Source organism: Panulirus ornatus, chromosome 15 (assembly GCF_036320965.1).
Source record: "Panulirus ornatus isolate Po-2019 chromosome 15, ASM3632096v1, whole genome shotgun sequence".
Lineage (NCBI taxonomy): Eukaryota > Metazoa > Arthropoda > Malacostraca > Decapoda > Palinuridae > Panulirus > Panulirus ornatus.
Window position 1 is genome coordinate 24037598 of NC_092238.1, and position 26733 is coordinate 24064330.

The 26733-nt window shown below is 42.4% G+C and overlaps 1 protein-coding gene across 1 annotated transcript in view; it reads left to right on the forward strand.

Annotated features, from left to right (window-relative positions):
- LOC139753758 (uncharacterized) overlaps positions 1-26733 on the forward strand; it is a 63640-nt gene that overhangs the window by 12104 nt on the left and 24803 nt on the right. The window contains exons 3-4 of the mRNA XM_071670580.1: positions 6673-7042; positions 26113-26325. Coding sequence (XP_071526681.1) covers positions 6673-7042; positions 26113-26325 — 583 coding nt within the window. The remainder of the gene's footprint in view (positions 1-6672; positions 7043-26112; positions 26326-26733) is intronic.

Sequence of the window (26733 nt, forward strand, 5' to 3'; positions counted from 1 at the left end):
ATTCCTATGTGGAGATCAGCTGCACAAAGATTGACTTATATCTCCTTCCTCTGAACAGCGAAGCATGTGACTCTCCTCTTTCTTTCATCTCCCCATCTTCCTTTAACTTTTTACTCTTTAAGGGTAAGGTCTACAAACACTTGAGGAGCTCCTGTTGATTCCTCCATTCTTTTTCTAACTGTTTGCTTAAAGGTATCAGATAGATGAGCATTGGGATGTATGATGTACAAGATTGTGGCAGTACAATAGCTATCCAGAATTTGAAAGGCATGAGAAAGTGAGGGATGGGTATTGCAAGATAAGGAAACTTTAAAGAAAAAGATTTATTGTGGAGGTGAAAATTCAGTCCATAAATATTTTCAGGTAAATTATCAGATAAAGCACAGCTGAGGGCTTCAAAGGGAAGGGTTATTGAAGTTGACAATAGAATATACAAGGAACTGAATAACTTTAAAGTATATTTACAGTGAAAGACCGCAGAACTCATCACTAATGAGATGGGATGGGGAAGCGAACCTGGAAGCATCAAATGTGTCTCTTTATATATCTATATCTCTGATGCCTGCTCCCTCAAGGGACTCCAATCAAGGGGGTTGGCCATGGCAAAAGAGTCTCCACTTATCCCTTTCTGTATGTGTCTCCCTCACATCTACCATTCTGTGCATTTTTTCCCCATTAAAGTTGTCAGAAAAGACATAAAGAGGATATTGAGGGGATATGATCTTTATAAGGCACATTGTTCTTAAGTCTGTTCATACTTGCGCAAGGGTTGTTTAGAAACACTTGGCTGGCATTTGGAAAGATTGTTAAAAAACTTCTTTTGCCAGAGATGTAGAAGAGAGTAAATGTTATGCTTATCACAATTTGAGATGAGTGTGGTTTGTAAAATCCTGGCAAAGATATTCAGAAGGTATGAATATGAATACTTGTAAAGGAAAAATTATCTGAGTAGGAGGCAGGGTGGATTCAGGGAAGAGATCTATTTCAAGATGAGCTCTGTTTCTAGGGCTCAGTTAAGGGACCATTCATGTTTTTGATATATGTAGATGACTGATATGTATAAAGTACAGGACTCATACCTGAGTTTGTGTGTGGATGATGGTAAGGTCATGAGAAATAAGAAATTATGAGTGGCATCATCTTACAAAGGGACCATGACAAGCTCAACAGTTGGCCTGATACATGAAGTTCAACCCAAGGAGATGCAAAGAAATGAAGATGGTATTGTAAAAGAATGCCTCGTTATGACTGCAGTCTAGCATGAAACATGGTATAAGAATCTATGTGTGAAAGGGACTTTGTGGTTGGCTTTGTACTGTACCCAATCTTTTGTCAAAGTACCACATCAGGAGAATTATTATGGAGGCAAAATGTCTACTTTTTAATAAAAAACTGAATTTAAGTACATGATGGTTAATATGAGCATTGCATATAGGAACATGGATGAGATTTCTAGTATACCATTTGTAACTTTTTTATGCTTATTTACCATTTCCCATGTATTGTGGCTAGTGTTGGGAACAGATGAAGAATGGCCTCATTTGCTCACATCAATTTCTAGTTTTCATGAATAATGCACCAAAACCAGAGCCCACATCCACAGCCAAATCCCATAGACCCTTTCAAGATTTCTATGACCACTTCATATACCATGGTTTATCCTATCGACAGCACATCACCCCAATATGCTCTATCCCACGCATGCCCAGCACCCTGCATGCTGAGGCCTTGATCACTCAAAATACCTTTCGCCCTATTCTTCCACTTCCAGTTCGGTCACCCCTTTCTTAACCCATTGTCTTTTGATGTCTATACCCTCTTAGTTGGCCTCTCCTTACTCACCATCTACATATGTCCAATTGATTTCAGCACACCCTCTTTAGCTTTATCAAACATACTCTTCTTACTACCATGCCACTCTCTTACCCTATGATTTCTTGGGGCAAGGCAATTTTTTTGAACTTGCAAAGCCACTTCCTACGAACATTTGATGACCCGTGGGTACAGCACAGTATCATTGCAAGTCTCACTCAACAGGTGGCAGCACAGTTACACAGAGTTGCAGCATCACATTTCTGTTTGTTTACATTTGGGTAGTGCTCCATTAGCTTTTCTTCTCTGGTGTTTATGGACATTTTGAGATGCAGTGAAAGTGCCTAAATAATGTTTTTATCATTATGGAGCTTAAGAAATATTGAGGATACCTTTATGATTAATGATAAAGTGTCTTTTTAGGTATTATTAACTGTGCCACTAAGCTATCTCTCTCCAAGTATTTTGCTATGTAAAAGCATCCTCTGCAAAGCATCTGGATCTCTGCATTGAAAAAATAATTTATCTGAATAGAATTGATGGTTTTGATGGAGACATTATCAGAGAAGACTGAAGAGATTGAGTCTAATCCCAAAATGATTTTGAAGCTTAAAGAATTTTGAAGACAAAGACAGCGTTGAAGATTTTTTTTCTTCTCCATATTATGGATCTGGAGAAGGCATGTGATGGAGTTGATAGAAGCGCTCTGTGGAAGGTATTAAGAGTATATGGTGTGGGAGGCAAGTTGCTGGAAGCAGTGAAAAGTTTTTATCGAGGATGTAAGGTATGTTTACAAGTAGGAAGAGAGGAAAGTGATTGGTTCTCAGTGAATGTCGGTTTGCAGCAGTGGTGCATGATGTCTCCATGGTTGTTTAATTTGTTTATGGATGGGGTTGTTGGGGAGGTGAATGCAAGAGTTTTGGAAAGAGGGGCAAGTATGCAGTCGGTTGTGGATGAGAGGGCTTGGGAAGTGAGTCAGTTGTTCGCTGATGATACAGCGCTGGTGGCTGATTTGGATGAGAGACTGCAGAAGCTGGTGACTGAGTTTGATAAAGTGTGTGAAAGAAAAAAGCTGAGAGTAAGTGTGAGTAAGAGCAAGGTTATTAGGTACAGTAGGGTTGAGGGACAAGTCAATTGGGAGGTAAGTTTGAATGGAGAAAAACTGGAGGAAGTGAGGTGTTTTAGATATCTGGGAGTGGATTTGGCAGCGGATGGAATCATGGTATCAGAAGTGAGTCACAGGGTGGGGGAGGGGGTGAAAGTTCTGGGAGTGTTGAAAAATGTGTGGAAGGTGAGAACATTATCTCGGAAAGCAAAAATGGGTGTGCTTGAAGGAATAGTTGTTCCAACAATGTTATATGGTTGCGAGGCGTGGGCTATAGATAGAGTTGTGCGGAAGAGGGTGGATGTGTTGAAAATGAGATGTTTGAGGACAATATGTGGTGTGAAGTGGTTTGATTGAATGAGTAATGAAAGGGTAAGAGATATGTGTGGTAATAAAGAGAGTGTGATTGAGAGAGCAGAAAAGAGTGCATTGAAATGGTTTGGTCACATGGAGAGAATGAGTGAGGAAAGATAGACAAAGAAGATATATGTGTCAGAGGTGGAGGGAACAAGAAGTGGGAGACCAAATTGGAGGTGGAAGGATGGAGTGAAAAAGATTTTGAGCGATCAGAGCCTGAACATGCAGGAGGGTGAAAGGCGTGCAAGGAATAGAGTGAATTTGAATGATGTGGTATACAGGGGTCGACGTGCTGTCAATGGATTGAACCAGGGCATGTGAAGCGCCTGGGGTAAACCATGGAAAGTTGTGTGGGGCCTGGATGTGGAAAGGGAGCTGTGGTTTTGGTGCATTATACCTGACACCCAGAGACTGAATGTGAACCAATGTGGCCTTTGTTGTCTTTTCCTAGCGCTACCTTGTGCGCGTGTGGGGAGAGGGGGGCTGTCATTTCATGTGTGGCGGGGTGGTGACAGGAATGAATAAAGGCAGCAAGTATGATTTTTTTTTTTTTCTTTTTTTTTTTATACCTCGTCGCTGTCTCCCGCGTTTGCGAGGTAGCGCAAGGAAACAGACGAAAGAAATGGCCCAACCCCCCCCCCATACACATGTACATACACACGTCCACACACGCAGATATACATACCTACACAGCTTTCCATGGTTTACCCCGGACGCTTCACATGCCTTGATTCAATCCACTGACAGCACGTCAACCCCTGTATACCACATCGCTCCAATTCACTCTATTCCTTGCCCTCCTTTCACCCTCCTGCATGTTCAGGCCCCGATCACACAAAATCCTTTTCACTCCATCTTTCCACCTCCAATTTGGTCTCCCTCTTCTCCTCGTTCCCTCCACCTCCGACACATATATCCTCTTGGTCAATCTTTCCTCACTCATTCTCTCCATGTGCCCAAACCATTTCAAAACACCCTCTTCTGCTCTCTCAACCACGCTCTTTTTATTTCCACACATCTCTCTTACCCTTACGTTACTTACTCGATCAAACCACCTCACACCACACATTGTCCTCAAACATCTCATTTCCAGCACATCCATCCTCCTGCGCACAACTCTATCCATAGCCCATGCCTCGCAACCATACAACATTGTTGGAACCACTATTCCTTCAAACATACCCATTTTTGCTTTCCGGGATAATGTTCTCGACTTCCACACATTTTTCAAGGCTCCCAAAATTTTCGCCCCCTCCCCCACCCTATGATCCACTTCCGCTTCCATGGTTCCATCCGCTGACAGATCCACTCCCAGATATCTAAAACACTTCACTTCCTCCAGTTTTTCTCCATTCAAACTCACCTCCCAATTGACTTGACCCTCAACCCTACTGTACCTAATAACCTTGCTCTTATTCACATTTACTCTTAACTTTCTTGTTCCACACACTTTACCAAACTCCGTCACCAGCTTCTGCAGTTTCTCACATGAATCCGCCACCAGCGCTGTATCATCAGCGAACAACAACTGACTCACTTCCCAAGCTCTCTCATCCCCAACAGACTTCATACTTGCCCCTCTTTCCAAGACTCTTGCATTTACCTCCCTAACAAGCCCATCCATAAACAAATTAAACAACCATGGAGACATCACACACCCCTGCCGCAAACCTACATTCACTGAGAACCAATCACTTTCCTCTCTTCCTACACGTACACATGCCTTACATCCTCGATAAAAACTTTTCACTGCTTCTAACAACTTGCCTCCCACACCATATATTCTTAATACCTTCCACAGAGCATCTCTATCAACTCTATCATATGCCTTCTCCAGATCCATAAATGCTACATACAAATCCATTTGCTTTTCTAAGTATTTCTCACATACATTCTTCAAAGCAAACACCTGATCCACACATCCTCTACCACTTCTGAAACCACACTGCTCTTCCCCAATCTGATGCTCTGTACATGCCTTCACCCTCTCAATCAATACCCTCCCATATAATTTATCAGGAATACTCAACAAACTTATACCTCTGTAATTTGAGCACTATGCACGCATTCCGCCAATCCTCAGGCACCTCACCATGAGTCATACATACATTAAATAACCTTACCAACCAGTCAACAATACAGTCACCCCCTTTTTTAATAAATTCCACTGCAATACCATCCAAACCTGCTGCCTTGCCGGCTTTCATCTTCCGCAAAGCTTTTACTACCTCTTCTCTGTTTACCAAATCATTTTCCCTAACCCTCTCACTTTGCACACCACCTCGACCCAAACACCCTAAATCTGCCACTCTGTCATCAGACACATTCAACAAACCTTCAAAATACTCATTCCATCTCCTTCTCACATCACCACTACTTGTTATCACCTCCCCATTTACGCCCTTCACTGAAGTTCCCATTTGCTCCCTTGTCTTACGCACTTTATTTACCTCCTTCCAGAATATCTTTTTATTCTCCCTAAAATTTACTGATAGTCTCTCACCCCAACTCTCATTTGCCCTTTTTTTCACCTCTTGCACCTTTCTCTTGACCTCCTGTCTCTTTCTTTTATACTTCTCCCACTCAATTGCATTTTTTCCCTGCAAAAATCGTCCAAATGCCTCTCTCTTCTCTTTCACTAATACTCTTACTTCTTCATCCCACCACTCACTACCCTTTCTAAACTATGAATTATATACATGTGTATATATGTATATGTCTGTGTATGTATATATATGTATACGTTGAAATGTATAGGTATGTATAAGTGCGTGTGTGGACTTGTATGTATATACATGTGTATGTGGTTAGGTTGGGCCATTCTTTTGTCTGTTTCCTTGCACTACCTTGAGAATGTGGGAGACAGCGACAAAGTATAATAGATAATGAATATGAATATTAAACTCCGTGATTGTGTCAGATAATTTCAGAGATTTATTTCATGATTTTTTTGTTACATTTGATAGCTGTTTCCTGTGTTAATGAATTAGCGCAGGAACAAAGAAAGATTGCATCCACTCACATCCATTCTCCTCAGGTATCCATACTGGATTTAGAGATTAGGAAGAATGAATATAGGTATTCAAGTTATCATGAATTATCATCCTTCACACATTCAGCATAGCCATTTAGGAGTAGGTAAAGTGTTGAAAAATTATGAAAATCATGTAGATTTTAAGGTATGTTTGAGAACAGATGTGGATGAAATACTGTTCCTAATTATCTGAGACTGAAACCACTTGTCACTGATTAAGCTAGTCAGTTGATTTCCTGAACAAGTTCCGTGAGAATGCCTTTTTTCTTGATAGTGGGGCCCCAGAAATACATGATTTGGCTGGATCATTACAAAGATTTTGTTGGAAGAATCAGTGTATTGATAGTGCCACTTTCCTTCCCAGGTACCTAGAGAATGAGAAGCATCATAAGGCAGTCGAAGCCAAGCAAAAGCAGTTTAAAAAACAGCACAAAACTCAACAAAAGAAACAACAGCAGACAGGAGATATGAAGAAGCAGAAAGTAGGAGGTATAAAAAAGAGGCAAATAACTATGAGGATGAAGCATCCTGAAACTCCGAACCAAACATACAGGAACAAGGGTGATAAACTTTCTAAAACAAAACAGTTGGAGCTAAGGCGGGCCAGCAATGCACACCACAGCACCCACTGTGTCATGTGTGACAGCAACTTTGAAACTGGGGAACGAGGTTATCAGCGGTTCCCCCTGAAGAAAAGAGTTAATGATGAGATGGATATTGCACAAGTAATGGAGGTTTGTATTCAAGCATTATTTCATGTGCCATTCTTTTCCAATGCCACCTATTGGTGAAAAAATACATGGAAGGACCATTTTACTTATAGTTTTTCCATAGCCAATGCCACTACCACATATATACATAAATGCCCATACACGCACATATCAACATATACACATATGCATACATATTTATTTATTATACTTAACTGCTGTTTCCTGCGTCAGCAAGGTAGCGCCAGGAAACGGACAAAGAATGGCCCATCCACTCATATACACACACACACACACACACACACACATATATATATATTTTTTATTATTATTATTATACTTTGTCGCTGTCTCCCGCGTTTGCGAGGTAGCGCAAGGAAACAGACGAAAGAAATGGCCCAACCCCCCCCATACACATGTATATACATACGTCCACACACGCAAATATACATACCTACACAGCTTTCCATGGTTTACCCCAGACGCTTCACATGCCTTGATTCAATCCACTGACAGCACGTCAACCCCGGTATACCACATGGCTCCAATTCACTCTATTCCTTGCCCTCCTTTCACCCTCCTGCATGTTCAGGCCCCGATCACACAAAATCTTTTTCACTCCATCTTCCCACCTCCAATTTGGTCTCCCTCTTCTCCTCGTTCCCTCCACCTCCGACACATATATCCTCTTGGTCAATCTTTCCTCACTCATTCTCTCCATGTGCCCAAACCATTTCAAAACACCCTCTTCTGCTCTCTCAACCACGCTCTTTTTATTTCCACACATCTCTCTTACCCTTACGTTACTCACTCGATCAAACCACCTCACACCACACATTGTCCTCAAACATCTCGTTTCCAGCACATCCATCCTCCTGCGCACAACTCTATCCATAGCCCACGCCTCGCAACCATACAACATTGTTGGAACCACTATTCCTTCAAACATACCCATTTTTGCTTTCCGAGATAATGTTCTCGACTTCCACACATTCTTCAAGGCCCCCAGAATTTTCGCCCCCTCCCCCACCCTATGATCCACTTCCGCTTCCATGGTTCCATCCGCTGCCAGATCCACTCCCAGATATCTAAAACACTTCACTTCCTCCAGTTTTTCTCCATTCAAACTCACCTCCCAATTGACTTGACCCTCAACCCTACTGTACCTAATAACCTTGCTCTTATTCACATTTACTCTTAACTTTCTTCTTCCACACACTTTACCAAACTCAGTCACCAGCTTCTGCAGTTTCTCACATGAATCAGCCACCAGCGCTGTATCATCAGCGAACAACAACTGACTCACTTCCCAAGCTCTCTCATCCCCAACAGACTTCATCCTTACCCCTCTTTCCAAAACTCTTGCATTCACCTCCCTAACAACCCCATCCATAAACAAATTAAACAACCATGGTTACATCACACACCCCTGCCGCAAACCTACATTCACTGAGAACCAATCACTTTCCTCTCTTCCTATACGTACACATGCCTTACATCCTCGATAAAAACTTTTCACTGCTTCTAACAACTTGCCTCCCACACCATATATTCTTAATACCTTCCACAGAGCATCTCTATCAGCTCTATCATATGCCTTCTCCAGATCCATAAATGCTACATACAAATCCATTTGCTTTTCTAAGTATTTCTCACATACATTCTTCAAAGCAAACACCTGATCCACACATCCTCTACCACTTCTGAAACCACACTGCTCTTCCCCAATCTGATGCTCTGTACATGCCTTCACCCTCTCAATCAATACCCTCCCATACAATTTGCCAGGAATACTCAACAAACTTATACCTCTGTAATTTGAGCACTCACTCTTATCCCCTTTGCCTTTGTACAATGGCACTATGCATGCATTCTGCCAATCCTCAGGCACCTCACCATGAGTCATACATACATTAAATAACCTTACCAACCAGTCAACAATACAGTCACCCCCTTTTTTAATAAATTCCACTGCAGTACCATCCAAACCTGCTGCCTTGCCGGCTTTCATCTTCCGCAAAGCTTTTACTACCTCTTCTCTACTATATATATATATATGGAGAGAATGAGTGAGGAAAGATTGACCAAGAGGATATATGTGTCGGAGGTGGAGGGAACGAGGAGAAGAGGGAGACCAAATTGGAGGTGGAAAGATGGAGTGAAAAAGATTTTGTGTGATCGGGGCCTGAACATGCAGGAGGGTGAAAGGAGGGCAAGGAATAGAGTGAATTGGAGTGATGTGGTATACCGGGGTTGACGTGCTGTCAGTGGATTGAATCAAGGCATGTGAAGCGTCTGGGGTAAACCATGGAAGGCTGTGTAGGTATGTATATTTGCGTGTGTGGACGTATGTATATACATGTGTATTGGGGTGGGTTGGGCCATTTCTTTCGTCTGTTTCCTTGCGCTACCTCGCAAACGTGGGAGACAGCTACAAAGCAAAAAAAGATATATATATATATATATATATATATATATATATATATATATATATATATATATATATATATATATATATATATTCTTTCTTTCAGACTATTCGCCATTTCCCGCGTTAGCAAGGTAGCGTTAAGAACAGAGGACTGGGCCTCTGAGGGAATATCCTCACCTGACCTCCTCTGTTCCTTCTTTTGGAAAATTAAAAGAAAAAAAGAAAAAAAAAAAAAGAGGGGAGGATTTCCAGCCCCCCGCTCCCTTTCCAGCCCCCCAGGGGTTAGTGAGAGGACAAGAGCTAGGGAAGGAGTAGCAGTACTCCTGAAACAGGAGTTGTGGGAGTATGTGATAGAATGTAAGAAAGTAAATTCTCGATTAATATGGGTAAAACTGAAAGTTGATGGAGAGAGATGGGTGATTATTGGTGCATATGCACCTGGGAATGAGAAGAAAGATCATGAGAGGCAAGTGTTTTGGGAGCAGCTGAATGAGTGTGTTAGTGGTTTTGATGCACGAGACCGGGTTATAGTGATGGGTGATTTGAATGCAAAGGTGAGTAATGTGGCAGTTGAGGGAATAATTGGTATACATGGGGTGTTCAGTGTGTAAATGGAAATGGTGAAGAGCTTGTAGATTTATGTGCTGAAAAAGGACTGGTGATTGGGAATACCTGGTTTAAAAAGCGAGATATACTTAAGTATACGTATGTAAGTAGGAGAGATGGCCAGAGAGCGTTATTGGATTACGTGTTAATTGACAGGCACGCGAAAGAGAGACTTTTGGATGTTAATGTGCTGAGAGGTGCAACTGGAGGGATGCCTGATCATTATCTTGTGGAGGCTAAGGTGAAGATTTGTATGGGTTTTCAGAAAAGAAGAGTGAATGTTGGGGTGAAGAGGGTGATGAGAGTAAGTGAGCTTGGGAAGGAGACTTGTGTGAGGAAGTACCAGGAGAGACTGAGTACAGAATGGGAAAAGGTGAGAAAAATGGAAGTAAGGGGGGGAGTGGGGGAGGAATGGGATGTATTTAGGAAATCAGTGATGGATTGTGCAAAAGATGCTTGTGGCATGTGAAGCGTGGGAGATGGGTTGATTAGAAAGGGTAGTGAGTGGTGGGATGAAGAAGTAAGATTATTAGTGAAAGAGAAGAGAGAGGCATATGGACGATTTTTGCAGGAAAAAAATGCAATTGAGTGGGAGATGTATAAAAGAAAGAGACAGGAAGTCAAGAGAAAGGTGCAAGAGGTGAAAAAGAGGGCAAATGAGAGTTGGGGTGAGAGAGTATCATTAAATTTTAGGGAGAATAAAAAGATGTTCTGGAAGGAGGTAAATAAAGTGCGTAAGACAAGGGAGCAAATGGGAACTTCAGTGAAGGGCGCAAATGGGGAGGTGATAACAAGTAGTGGTGATGTGAGAAGGAGATGGAGTGAGTATTTTGAAGGTTTGTTGAATGTGTTTGATGATAGAGTGGCAGATTTAGGGTGTTTTGGTCGAGGTGGTGTGCAAAGTGAGAGGGTTAGGGAAAATGATTTGGTAAACAGAGAAGAGGTAGTAAAAGCTTTGCGGAAGATGAAAGCTGGCAAGGCAGCAGGTTTGGATGGTATTGCAGTGGAATTTATTAAAAAAGGGGGTGACTGTATTGTTGACTGGTTGGTAAGGTTATTTAATGTATGTATGACTCATGGTGAGGTGCCTGAGGATTGGCGGAATGTGTGCATAGTGCCTTTGTACAAAGGCAAAGGGGATAAGAGTGAGTGCTCAAATTACAGAGGTGTAAGTTTGTTGAGTATTCCTGGTAAATTATATGGGAGGGTATTGATTGAGAGGGTGAAGGCATGTACAGAGCATCAGATTGGGGAAGAGCAGTGTGGTTTCAGAAGTGGTAGAGGATGTGTGGATCAGGTGTTTGCTTTGAAGAATGTATGTGAGAAATACCTAGAAAAGCAAATGGATTTGTATGTAGCATTTATGGATCTGGAGAAGGCATATGATAGAGTTGATAGAGATGCTCTGTGGAAGGTATTAAGAATATATGGTGTGGGAGGCAAGTTGTTAGAAGCAGTGAAAAGTTTTTATCGAGGATGTAAGGCATGTGTATGTGCAGGAAGAGAGGAAAGTGATTGGTTCTCAGTGAATGTAGGTTTGCGGCAGGGGTGTGTGATGTCTCCATGGTTGTTTAATTTGTTTATGGATGGGGTTGTTAGGGAGGTAAATGCAAGAGTTTTGGAAAGAGGTGCAAGAATGAAGTCTGTTGGGGATGAGAGAGCTTGGGAAGTGAGTCAGTTGTTGTTCGCTGATGATACAGCGCTTGTGGCTGATTCATGTGAGAAACTGCAGAAGCTGGTGACTGAATTTGGTAAAGTGTGTGAAAGAAGAAAGTTAAGAGTAAATGTGAATAAGAGCAAGGTTATTAGGTACAGTAGGGTTGAGGGTCAAGTCAATTGGGAGGTAAGTTTGAATGGAGAAAAACTGGAGGAAGTAAAGTGTTTTAGATATCTGGGAGTGGATCTGGCAGCGGATGGAACCATGGAAGCGGAAGTGAATCATAGGGTGGGGGAGGGGGCGAAAATCCTGGGAGCCTTGAAGAATGTGTGGAAGTCGAGAACATTATCTCGGAGAGCAAAAATGGGTATGTTTGAAGGAATAGTGGTTCCAACAATGTTGTATGGTTGCGAGGCATGGGCTATGGATAGAGTTGTGCGCAGGAGGGTGGATGTGCTGGAAATGAGATGTTTGAGGACAATGTGTGGTGTGAGGTGGTTTGATGGAGTAAGTAATGTAAGGGTAAGAGAGATGTGTGGAAATAAAAAGAGGGTGGTTGAGAGAGCAGAAGAGGGTGTTTTGAAATGTTTTGGTCACATGGAGAGAATGAGTGAGGAAAGATTGACCAAGAGGATATATGTGTCGGAGGTGGAGGGAACGAGGAGAAGTGGGAGACCAAATTGGAGGTGGAAAGATGGAATGAAAAAGATTTTGAGTGATCGGGGCCTGAACATGCAGGAGGGTCAAAGGCAGGCAAGGAATAGAGTGAATTGGATCGATGTAGTATACCGGGGTTGACGTGCTGTCAGTGGATTGAATCAGGGCATGTGAAGCATCTGGGGTAAACCATGGAAAGTTTTGTGGGGCCTGGATGTGGAAAGGGAGCTGTGGTTTCAGGCATTATTGCATGACAGCTAGAGACTGAGTGTGAATGAATGGGGCCTTTGTTGTCTTTTCCTAGCGCTACCTCGCACACATGAGTGGGAAGGGGGATGGTATTCCATGTGTGGTGAGGTGGCGATGGGAATGAATAAAGGCAGATAGTGTGAATTGTGTGCATGGGTATATATGTATGTGTCTGTGTGTATATATATGTGTACATTGAGATGTATAGGTATGTATATTTGCGTGTGGGGACGTGTATGTATATACATGTGTATGGGGGTGTGGGTTGGGCCATTTCTTTCGTCTGTTTCCCTGCGCTACCTTGCAAACGCGGGAGACAGCGACATAGCAAAATGAATAAAAATATGTATATATACATACAGTGGGGGGCTGGAAATCCTCCCCTCTTTTTTTTTTTTTTTTTTTTTTGATTTTCCAAAAAAAGGAACAGAGAAGGGGGCCAGATGAGGATGTTCCCTCAGAGGCCCAGTCCTCTGTTCTTAACGCTACCTTGCTGATTCATGTGAGAAACTGCAGAAGCTGGTGACTGAGTTTGGTAAAGTGTATGAAAGAAGAAAGTTAAGAGTAAATGTGAATAAGAGCAAGGTTATTAGGTACAGTAGGGTTGAGGGTCAAGTCAATTGGGAGGTGAGTTTGAATGGAGAAAAACTGGAGGAAGTGAAGTGTTTTAGATATCTGGGAGTGGATCTGGCAGCGGATGGAACCATGGAAGCGGAAGTGGATCATAGGGTGGGGGAGGGGGCGAAAATTCTGGGGGCCTTGAAGAATGTGTGGAAGTCGAGAGCATTATCTTGGAAAGCAAAAATGGGTATGTTTGAAGGAATGGTGGTTCCAACAATGTTGTATGGTTGCGAGGCGTGGGCTATGGATAGAGTTGTGTGCAGGAGGATGGATGTGCTGGAAATGAGATGTTTGAGGACAATGTGTGGTGTGAGGTGGTTTTTATCGAGTAAGTAACGTAAGGGTAAGAGAATTGTGGAAATAAAAAAAGCTGGTTGAGAGAGCAAAGAGGGGGTTTTTTAAATGGTTTTGGGGGCAAGGGGAGAATAGTGAGGGAAAAATTGACCAAGAGATATAGTGTCGGGGGTGGAGGGAACGAGGAAAGGGGAGACCAAAAATTTGGGGGAAAGATGGGGTGAAAAAGATTTTGTGTGATTGGGGGCCCAAAAATGCAGGAGGGGGGAAAGGAGGGCAAAGGGAAAAGAGTAAAATTGGGGTGGGTGGTATACCGGGGGACTGCAGTCAGTGGAAATTTAATCAAAGGAATTTTGAAGCGCCCGGGGTAAACCATGGAAAGCTGTGGGAAGGGGTTTTAATTTCGTGTGTGGGCTATTATATACATGTGTATGGGGGGGGTTGGGCCATTTCTTTTGTTTTGTTTTTCCCTTTCGCTACCCCGCAAACGCGGGGGACAGCGACAAAGAAAAAAAAAAATAAAAAAATTTTTTTTTATCTTTGTCGCGCCCCCCCTTTTTTGCGAGGTAGCGAAAGGGGAAACAACGAAAGAAATGGCCCAACCCCCCCCATACCATGTATATCCCAACTCCACACACGCAAATATACAACCTACACAGTTTTCCATGTTTCCCCCAGACCTTCCATGCCTTGTTTCAATCCACGACAGCACTCAACCCCGTATACCACATGTCCAATTCACTCTATTCCTTCCCTCCTTTACCCCCTGCTTTTCAGGCCCCGATCACACAAAATTTTTTTCACTCCTTTTTTTCCCCCCCAAATTTGGGTCTCCCTCTTCTCCCTTCCTCCACCCCGACACATATATCCTTTTGGTCAATCTTTCCTCACCATTCCTCCATGTGCCCAAACCTTTTCAAAACACCCTCCTGCTCTCTCAACCACCTCTTTTTTTTTTCCACACATCCTCTTCCCCTTTACGTTACCCCACTCAAACAAACCACCTCACCCCCAACTTTGTCCTCAAACATCTTTTCCAGCACATCCATCCTCCTGCGCACACTCTACCCATAGCCCACCCCTTTTCCAACCAACAACATTGGGGAACCACTATTCCTTTAAAAATACCCCTTTTTTTCTTTCCGAGATAATGTTTCTCGACTTCCACACATTCTCAAGCCCCAGAAAAAGATTTTGGGAAATAAAAGACTGGTTAGAGAGCAAAAGGGGGGTTTTTTTGAAGGGTTGGGGTCACATGAAGAATGAGTGGGGAAAAGAGACCAAGAGGAAAAAGTGTCGGAGGTGGGGGGAACGGGAGAAAGGGAGACCAAATTGGAGGTGAAAGAGGAGTGAAAAAGATTTTTTGATCGGGGCCGAACACAGGAGGGTGAAAGGAGGGAAAGGGAATAGAGTGAATGGACGATGTGGTATCCCGGGGGTTGAGGCTGTCAGGGGATTGAATCAAGGGCTGTAAAGCGTCGGGGGAAAAAACAGGAAAAGCTGTGTGGGAGTTATTTGCTGTGTGGACGTAGAAACATGGTTGGGGTGGTTGGCCATTTTTTTCGCTTTTTCCCCCTTCGCACCTCGCAAACGGGAACAGCGAAAAAGTATAAAAAAAATATAAAAATATATTTTTAAAAATTTGGGGAGAATAAAAAAAAAAAATTTTCTGGAAGGAGGTAAATAAAGTGCGTAAGACAAGGAGCAAAGGGGACTTAAAGAAGGGCGCAAAGGGGGGAGTGATAACAAGTAGGGTGATGTAGAAGGAGATTGAGTGAGTTTTTTTTGAAGGTTTGTTGATGTGTTTGAGAAAAAAAGGCAGATTAGGGTTTTTTTTGGCGAGGTGGTGTGCAAAGTAGAGGGTTAGGAAATATTTGGAAACAGAAAAAGGTAGTGAAAGCTTGGCGAAAGAGAAAGCCGCAAGGCAGCAGTTGGAGGGAAATGCAGGGAAATTTTATAAAAAAAGGGGGACGTATTGTTGACTGTTGGTAAGGTTTATTTAATGTATTTAATGACTCATGTAAAGGTGCTGAGGTTGGGGGGAAATTTGCTGCATATCCATTTTTACAAAGGCAAAGGGGATAAGATGATGCTCAAATTACAGAGGTATAAGTTTGTTGAGTTTTCCTGGAAAATTTATATGGAGGGTATTTTTTAAAGAGGGTGAAGGCATGTAAAAGGCATCAATTGGGAAGACAGTGGTTTCGAAGTGGTAGAGAGTGTGGATCAGTGTTGCTTTGAAGAATGAATGTGAAAAACTAAAAAAAGCAAAGGGGATTGTATTTAATTTTGGATCTGGAAAGGCATATATAGAGTTATAGAGATGCTCTGTGGGGTATTAAGAATAATGGTGGGGGAGGAAAGTTGTTAAAGCATAAAAATTTTTATCGAGGATGTAAGGCAGGGTTACGGGGGAAGAGAGGAAAGGATTGGTTCCTAAGTAGTTTGCGCGGGGTTTGATGTCTCCATGGGTTTAATTTGTTTATGAGGGGTTGTTAGGGAGGTAAATCAAGATTTTGGAAAGGGGCAAGTATAAGTCTTTTTTGGGGATGAGAGATTTGGGAATGAGTCAGTTTTTTTCGCTGATGAAAAGGGCTGGTGGTATTCATTGAGAAACGCAGAAGCTGTGACGGAGTTTGGTAAAGTGTGGGGAAAGAAGAAAGTTAAGAGTAAATGTAAATAAGAGAAAGGGTTTTATTAGGTACAGTAGGGTTGGGGTCAAGTCAATTTGGGGGGTGAGTTTGAATGGAAAAACTGGAGGAAAAGGGAATGTTTTAGATATCGGGGGTGGACTGGCAGCGGATGGAAACCCGGAAGCGGAATGAAACATAGGGTGGGGAGGGGGCAAAATTCTGGGGGGTGAAGAATGTGTGGAAATCGAGAACATTTTCTCGGGAAAACAAAAATGGGGATTTTGAAGGGAAAAGTGGTTTTCCCCAATGTTGTATGTTGCGAGGCCCGGGCTGGATAGAGTGTGCGCAGGAGGATGGATTGTGGAAACGATTGGGGGGGGGGGGGTTTAGACAATGTGTGGTGTGAGGTGGTTTTATCGATAGTAAAGTAAAGGGTAAAAGAGATGTGTGGGAAAAAAAAAGACGTGGTTGGAAAACAAAAGGGGGTTTTGAAATGGTTTGGGCCATGGGGAGAATGAGGGGGAAAGTTGACCAAGAGAATAGTGTCGGGGGTGGAGGGGAAAGAGGAGAAAGGGGGACCAAATTGGAGGTGAAAGATGGATGAAAAAGAATTTTTGATCGGGCCTGAACGCAGAGGGGGAAAAGGGGGGCAAGGAAAAGTGAATTGGAGGTGTGGGAACCGGGTTTATTTCTTTAGTGGATTGAATCAAAGGGATTGAACTCTGGGGGAAACCATGGAAAGCTGTGTAGTTGTATATTTGCGTGGTGGCTATTTTATACATGTGTAGGGGGGGCCATTTCTTTCGTCTGTTTCCTTTCGCTACCTCGAAACCGGGAGACAGCGACAAAGTATAATAAAATTATATAAAAATAATATATAAAATAAATTAATATATATATATATAATATTTAAAATATATATATATTTTATAATATTGGGGTTTTGGGAATGTCTTGGGTTTAAATTTAGGGTTAGTGAGAAAAGCAAGGAAAGTACAGTACCCGAAATAGATTGTGGTATGTATAGAATGTAAGAAAGAAATTCTCGATAATATGGGTAAAACTGAAAGTTATGGGGGAAAGGGGGGATTTTGGTGCATATGCACCGGGATAGAAAAAGATCAAAGAAGGGAGTTTTTTTGGGGCAGCCCGAAAGGTTGTTAATGTTTTGATGCACGAGACCGGGTTAAGTGAGGGTGGGTTTGAATCAAAGGAGTAAAGTGCATTAGAATAATTGGTATAACATGGGTTTTTCAGTGTTTAAATGGAAATGGGAAGACCTTGTAGATTTATGTCTGAAAAAAAGGGAAATGGTGATTGGGGAAACCGGTTTAAAAGGCGAGATATACTTTAAAATTTCCCTATGGGAAGTAGGAATGGCCAGAGCGTTATTGAAATTTCGTTTAATTTCCAGGGCGCGAAAGAGAGACTTTTGGGTGTTAAAAAGCTGAAGTGCAACGGGGGGAATTTTCGATCAAAAACTTTGGGGGCTAAGTGAAGATTTGTAGGGTTTTTCAGAAAAGAAGAGTGAAGTTGGGGGGAAGAGTTTTTTTAGAGTAATGAGAAAGGGGAAATAACTTGTGTGAGGAAGTACCAGAGAGACTGAGTACACAATGGAAAAAGGTGAGAAAAATGGAATAAGGGGGTGGGGAGAAGGGGTGTATTTGGGGAATCATTGATGGTTTGCGCAAAAGATGCTGTGGCTTTAGAAGAGTGGGAGGGGGGTTTTTGATTAGAAAGGGTATGAGTGGGATGAAAAAGTAAGTTTATTATGAAAAGAAAGAGAGTTTTTGGGACGATTGCGGAAAAAATAAATTGAGGGGGAGATGTATAAAAAAAGAGACGGGAGGTCAAGAAAAAAGGGTGAAAGAGGTGAAAAAGAGCAAATAGATTGGGGTGAGAAGTATTTTAGCATTTATGGATCTGGAGAAGGCATATGATAGAGTTGATAGAGATGCTCTGTGGAAGGTATTAAGAATATATGGTGTGGGACGCAAGTTGTTTGAAGCAGTGAAAAGTTTTATGAGGATGTAAGGCATGTGTACGTGTAGAAGAGAGGAAAGTGATTGTTCTCAGTGAATGTAGTTTGCGCAGGGGTGTGTGAATGTCCTCCATGGTTGTTAATTTGTTTATGGATGGGTTGTTAGGGAGGTGAATGCAAGAGTTTGGAAAGAGGGCAAGTATGAAGTCTGTTGGGGATGAGAGAGCTTGGAAGTGAGTCAGTTGTTGTTTGCTGATGATACAGCGCTGGTGGCTGATTCATGTGAGAAACTGCAGAAGCTGGTGACTGAGTTTGGTAAAGTGTGTGAAAGAAGAAAGTTAAGAGTAAATGTGAATAAGAGCAAGGTTATTAGGTACAGTAGGGTTGAGGGTCAAGTCAATTGGGAGGTGAGTTTGAATGGAGAAAAACTGGAGGAAGTGAAGTGTTTTAGATATCTGGGAGTGGATCTGGCAGCGGATGGAACCATGGAAGCGGAAGTGGATCATAGGGTGGGGAGGGGCGAAAATTCTAGGAGCCTTGAAGAATGTGTGGAAGTCGAGAACATTATCTCGGAAAGCAAAAATGGGTATGTTTGAAGGAATAGTGGTTTCCAACAATGTTGTATGGTTGCGAGGGTGGGCTATGGATAGAGTTGTGGCAGGAGGAATGGATGTGCTGGAAATGAGATGTTATGAGGAAAAATATGTGGTGGAGGTGTTTGATCGAGTAAGTAACGTAAGGGTAAGAGAGATGTGTGGAAATAAAAAGACGTGGTTGAGAGAGCAGAAGAGGGTGTTTTGAAATGGTTCGGGCACATGGAGAGAATGAGTGAGGAAAGATTGACCAAGAGAATATATATGTCGAGGTGAGGGAACGAAGAGAAGAGGGAGACCAAATTGGAGGGAAAGATGGAGTGAAAAAGATTTTGTGTGATTGGGGCCTGAACATGCAGGAGGGTGAAAGGAGGGCAAGGAATAGAGTGATTTGGAGCGATGTGGTATACTGGGGTTGACGTGCTGTCAGTGGATTGAATCAAGGCATGTGAAGCGTCTGGGGTAAACCATGGAAAGCTGTGTAGGTATGTATATTTGCGTGTGTGGACGTATGTATATACATGTGTATGGGGTTGGGTTGGGCCATTTCTTTCGTCTGTTTCCTTGCGCTATCTCGCAAACGCGGGAGACAGCGACAAAGTTTAATAAAAAAAGAAAATAATAAATGAATATATATATATATATATATATATATATATATATATATATATATATATATATATATATATATATATATATATATTTATATTTATTATCCTTCCTTCTTTTTTTTTTTTTTTTTCCAAAAGAAGGAACAAAGAATTGAGCCAGGTGAGGGTATTCCCTCAAAGGCCCAGTCCTCTGTTCTTAACGCTACCTCGCTAATGCGGGAAATGGCGAATAGTTTGAAAGAAAGAAAGAAAAGATATTTATTATACTTTGTCGCTGTCTCCCGCGTTTGCGAGGTAGCGCAAGGAAACAGACGAAAGAAATGGCCCCCCCCATACACATGTATATACATACGTCCACACACGCAAATATACATACCTACACAGCTTTCCATAGTTTACCCCAGACGCTTCACATGCCTTGCTTCAATCCACTGACAGCACGTCAACCCCGGTATACCACATCGCTCCAATTCACTCTATTCCTTGCCCTCCTTTCACCCTCCTGCATGTTCAGGCCCCGATCACACAAAATCTTTTTCACTCCATCTTTCCACCTCCAATTTGGTCTCCCTCTTCTCCTCGTTCCCTCCACCTCCGACACATATATCCTCTTGGTCAATCTTTCCTCACTCATTCTCTCCATGTGCCCAAACCACTTCAAAACACCCTCTTCTGCTCTCTCAACCACGCTCTTTTTATTTCCACACATCTCTCTTACCCTTACGTTACTCACTCGATCAAACCACCTCACACCACACATTGTCCTCAAACATCTCATTTCCAGCACATCCATCCTCCTGCGCACAACTCTATCCATAGCCCACGCCTCGCAACCATACAACATTGTTGGAACCACTATTCCTTCAAACATACCCATTTTTGCTTTCCGAGATAATGTTCTCGACTTCCACACATTCTTCAAGGCTCCCAGAATTTTCGCCCCCTCCCCCACTCTATGATCCACTTCCGCTTCCATGTTTCCATCCGCTGCCAGATCCACTCCCAGATATCTAAAACACTTCACTTCCTCCAGTTTTTCTCCATTCAAACTCACCTCCCAATTGACTTGACCCTCAATCCTACTGTACCTAATAACCTTGCTCTTATTCACATTTACTCTTAACTTTCTTCTTCCACACACTTTACCAAACTCAGTCACCAGCTTCTGCAGTTTCTCACATGAATCAGCCACCAGCGCTGTATCATCAGCGAACAACAACTGACTCACTTCCCAAGCTCTCTCATCCCCAACAGACTTCATACTTGCCCCTCTTTCCAAAACTCTTGCATTTACCTCCCTAACAACCCCATCCATAAACAAATTAAACAACCATGGAGACATCACACACCCCTGCCGCAAACCTACATTCACTGAGAACCAATCACTTTCCTCTCTTCCTACACGTACACATGCCTTACATTCTCGATAAAAACTTTTCACTGCTTCTAACAACTTTCCTCCCACACCATATATTCTTAATACCTTCCACAGAGCATCTCTATCAACTCTATCATATGCCTTCTCCAGATCCATAAATGCTACATACAAATCCATTTGCTTTTCTAAGTATTTCTCACATACATTCTTCAAAGCAAACACCTGATCCACACATCCTCTACCACTTCTGAAACCACACTGCTCTTCCCCAATCTGATGCTCTGTACATGCCTTCACCCTCTCAATCAATACCCTCCCATATAATTTACCAGAAATACTCAACAAACTTATACCTCTGTAATTTGAGCACTCACTCTTATCCCCTTTGCCTTTGTACAATGGCACTATGCACGCATTCCGCCAATCCTCAGGCACCTCACCATGAGTCATACATACATTAAATAACCTTACCAACCAGTCAACAATACAGTCACCCCCTTTTTTAATAAATTCCACTGCAATACCATCCAAACCTGCTGCCTTGCCGGCTTTCATCTTCCGCAAAGCTTTCACTACCTCTTCTCTGTTTACCAAATCATTTTCCCTAACCCTCTCACTTTGCACACCACCTCGACCAAAACACCCTATATCTGCCACTCTATCATCAAACACATTCAACAAACCTTCCAAATACTCACTCCATCTCCCTCTCACATCACCACTACTTGTTATCACCTCCCCATTTGCGCCCTTCACTGAAGTTACCATTTGCTCCCTTGTCTTATGCACTTTATTTACCTCCTTCCAGAACATCTTTTTATTCTCCCTAAAATTTAATGATACTTTCTCACCCCAACTCTCATTTGCCCTTTTTTTCACCTCTTGCACCTTTCTCTTGACCTCCTGTCTCTTTCTTTTATACATCTCCCACTCAATTGCATTTTTTCCCTGCAAAAATCGTCCAAATGCCTCTCTCTTCTCTTTCACTAATAATCTTACTTCTTCATCCCACCACTCACTACCCTTTCTAATCAACCCACCTCCCACTCTTCTCATGCCACAAGCATCTTTTGCACAATCCATCACTGATTCCCTAAATACATCCCATTCCTCCCCCACTCCCCTTGCTTCCATTGTTCTCACCTTTTTCCATTCTGTACTCAGTCTCTCCTGGTACTTCCTCACACAGGTCTCCTTCTCAAGCTCACTTACTCTCACCACCCTCTTCACCCCAACATTCACTCTTCTTTTCTGAAAACCCATACAAATCTTCACCTTAGCCTCCACAAGATAATGATCAGACATCCCTCCAGTTGCACCTCTCAGCACATTAACATCCAAAAGTCTCTCTTTCGCACGCCTGTCAATTAACACGTAATCCAATAACGCTCTCTGGCCATCTCTCCTACTTACATAAGTATACATATATATATATATATATATATATTTTTTTTTTTTTTTTTTTTTTTTTTTATACTTTGTCGCTGTCTCCCGCGTTTGCGAGGTAGCGCAAGGAAACAGACGAAAGAAATGGCCCAACCCCCCCCATACACATGTACATACACACGTCCACACACGCAAATATACATACCTACACAGCTTTCCATGGTTTACCCCAGACGCTTCACATGCCTTGATTCAATCCACTGACAGCACGTCAACCCCTGTATACCACATCGCTCCAATTCACTCTATTCCTTGCCCTCCTTTCACCCTCCTGCATGTTCAGGCCCCGATCACACAAAATCCTTTTCACTCCATCTTTCCACCTCCAATTTGGTCTCCCTCTTCTCCTCGTTCCCTCCACCTCCGACACATATATCCTCTTGGTCAATCTTTCCTCACTCATTCTCTCCATGTGCCCAAACCATTTCAAAACACCCTCTTCTGCTCTCTCAACCACGCTCTTTTTATTTCCACACATCTCTCTTACCCTTACGTTACTTACTCGATCAAACCACCTCACACCACACATTGTCCTCAAACATCTCATTTCCAGCACATCCATCCTCCTGCGCACATCTCTATCCATAGCCCACGCCTCGCAACCATACAACATTGTTGGAACCACTATTCCCTCAAACATACCCATTTTTGCTTTCCGAGATAATGTTCTCGACTTCCACACATTTTTCAAGGCTCCCAAAATTTTCGCCCCCTCCCCCACCCTATGATCCACTTCCGCTTCCATGGTTCCATCCGCTGACAGATCCACTCCCAGATATCTAAAACACTTCACTTCCTCCAGTTTTTCTCCATTCAAACTCACCTCCCAATTGACTTGACCCTCACCCCTACTGTACCTAATAACCTTGCTCTTATTCACATTTACTCTTAACTTTCTTCTTCCACACACTTTACCAAACTCAGTCACCAGCTTCTGCAGTTTCTCACATGAATCAGCCACCAGCGCTGTATCATCAGCGAACAACAACTGACTCACTTCCCAAGCTCTCTCATCCCCAACAGACTTCATACTTGCCCCTCTTTCCAGGACTCTTGCATTTACCTCCCTTACAACCCCATCCATAAACAAATTAAACAACCATGGAGACATCACACACCCCTGCCGCAAACCTACATTCACTGAGAACCAATCACTTTCCTCTCTTCCTACACGTACACATGCCTTACATCCTCGATAAAAACTTTTCACTGCTTCTAACAACTTGCCTCCCACACCATATATTCTTAATACCTTCCACAGAGCATCTCTATCAACTCTATCATATGCCTTCTCCAGATCCATAAATGCTACATACAAATCCATTTGCTTTTCTAAATATTTCTCACATACATTCTTCAAAGCAAACACCTGATCCACACATCCTCTACCATATATATATATATATATATATATATATATATATATATATATATATATATATATATATATTTTTTTTTTTTTTTTTTTTTTTTTATACTTTGTCGCTGTCTCCCGCGTTTGCGAGGTAGCGCAAGGAAACAGACGAAAGAAATGGCCCAACCCCCCCCCCATACACATGTACATACACACGTCCACACACGCAAATATACATACCTACACAGCTTTCCATGGTTTACCCCAGACGCTTCACATGCCTTGATTCAATCCACTGACAGCACGTCAACCCCTGTATACCACATCGCTCCAATTCACTCTATTCCTTGCCCTCCTTTCACCCTCCTGCATGTTCAGGCCCTGATCACACAAAATCTTTTTCACTCCATCTTTCCACCTCCAATTTGGTCTCCCTCTTCTACTCGTTCCCTCCACCTCCGACACATATATCCTCTTGGTCAATCTTTCCTCACTCATTCTCTCCATGTGCCCAAACCATTTCAAAACACCCTCTTCTGCTCTCTCAACCACGCTCTTTTTATTTCCACACATCTCTCTTACCCTTACGTTACTTACTCGATCAAACCACCTCACACCACACATTTTCCTCAAACATCTCATTTCCAGCACATCCATCCTCCTGCGCACATCTCTATCCATAGCCCACGCCTCGCAACCATACAACATTGTTGGAACCACTATTCCTTCAAACATACCCATTTTTGCTTTCCGAGATAATGTTCTCGACTTCCACACATTTTTCAAGGCTCCCAAAATTTTCGCCCCCTCCCCCACCCTATGATCCACTTCCGCTTCCATGGTTCCATCCGCTGACAGATCCACTCCCAGATATCTAAAACACTTCACTTCCTCCAGTTTTTCTCCATTCAAACTCACCTCCCAATTGACTTGACCCTCACCCCTACTGTACCTAATAACCTTGCTCTTATTCACATTTACTCTCAACTTTCTTCTTCCACACACTTTACCAAACTCAGTCACCAGCTTCTGCAGTTTCTCACATGAATCAGCCACCAGCGCTGTATCATCAGCGAACAACAACTGACTCACTTCCCAAGCTCTCTCATCCCCAACAGACTTCATACTTGCCCCTCTTTCCAGGACTCTTGCATTTACCTCCCTAACAACCCCATCCATAAACAAATTAAACAACCATGGAGACATCACACACCCCTGCCGCAAACCTACATTCACTGAGAACCAATCACTTTCCTCTCTTCCTACACGTACACATGCCTTACATCCTCGATAAAAACTTTTCACTGCTTCTAACAACTTGCCTCCCACACCATATATTCTTAATGCCTTCCACAGAGCATCTCTATATATATATATATATATATATATATATATATATATATATATATATATATATATATATTACTCACACGATCAAACCACCTCACACCACATATTGTCCTCGAACATCTCATTTCCAGCACATTCACCATCCTGTGCAGAACTCTATCCATAGCCCACGCCCCACAACCATACAACATTGTTGGAACCACTATTCCTTCAAACATACCCATTTTTGCTTTCTGAGATAATGTTCTCGACTTCCAAACATTCTTCAAGGCTCAAAGAATTTTCGTCCCCTCCCCCACCCTATGACTCACTTCCGCCTCCATGGTTCCATCCGCTGCCAAATCCACTCCCAGATATCTAAAACACTTCACTTCCTCCAGTTTTTCTCCATTCAAACTTACCTCCCAATTGACTTGACCCTCGACCCTACTGTACCTAATATACATGTATATATGAACATACATGTATACAGTCATTGGGTCTCTTAATAGAATAACGAAGGATAGGGCTGTAAGTATGGAAGTGAAGCTTGAGGATTAAGGGACAGCATAGTTCTCCCAAACATGGACATAGAATGAGGCACAGAGGTCAAGAATCCAGATATATTACCAGTACTACCCATCTAGGTATTGGGAGGGTTAGTGATGGCTGCATAGTGAGCCAGCACTTCAGTGGTTGTTAAGTTGCACTAGTTTGACCCAGGTAGCTGTCTATTCTTTCTGCTTCACCCACACATGGACTACTGTTATTCTGTCCACAAACATACAATCTCTCCTAGTCGTACATTACACTTGATAACTCACCAGCTCATTCTTTGTAATTAGATTTTCCTGTGGTTAGGGCTATGTGTTACCCCTGCCTTTTGGCAAAATGGCTGGAACAATCGATAGAAGTAGTAGGTAGGAACATTTTGGTAGAAGCATTAGGTAGAAACATTATGTAGAAGTAGCAGGTAGGAACTTTAGGCAGGAGCATTAGGTAGAAGTAGTCAGTAGGAACCTCTGCAAACACTGCAGTAGACTTACTCCTTACCAGTAACCTGTTGAATTTGAGGGAATAAAGGCTAAGAAGCTACCCTGGAGTTCACTAGTTATCTAGACTATGTTGCCATGGCCACCCCCTTGAGGGAGTTACAGAAGGAACAGGTGTCAGACATATAGATGAATATGCATTAATCAGCCTGAGATTTTAGCCTTTGTTTGCCAGTTTTGAAATTTGCTGTTTTCATTCTAGCTTTTGGGTCTAGCACGGCACATTGAACCAAAAATGAAAGGAAGGCGCTTTGTGTGTAATCCATGCTTTGTTATTATACGTCGCAACTACAAAAACAAGCTCATGAAAGGCTCATCAATAGAAGGGTCATCATCATCATGTACAGATACAGCACCTACAACTACTCAGAATCCCATACACCGAGCAACCACTGAAGAACATGCAGCAGAAATTGTAAGTTGCTTTGAGACAGTTCTTTTCAGATTTACTTAGAAAGGAATTCCACTAGTTTGAAGATAATTGTCTTTAGTTCTGACTTAGATAAGATACTTACTTTTCTGGTTATATTAAATTCCCCTCCCAGGTTGAGTCATTCTTTGACTTAAGAGAATATCTTGAGATCCTTGAGGTTAGATAACATTTAATCCCCTTCCTTCTAGTATGGCAGATGCCTCTCTCCTTTGTAATCACCTTTTTTTTTATGCTTCCAGCCTACTGGCTTATCATGGATCTATCTAGGATTCACTCAGCAACCTCCGTGTAGGTGATGTCACTATCGCCTGGCCACTGGTACTGACCTGCATCTTATTCTCATGATCAAGGTTGTGTTTGGATGTGTTACTCTAGCCTTCTCTTTTATTC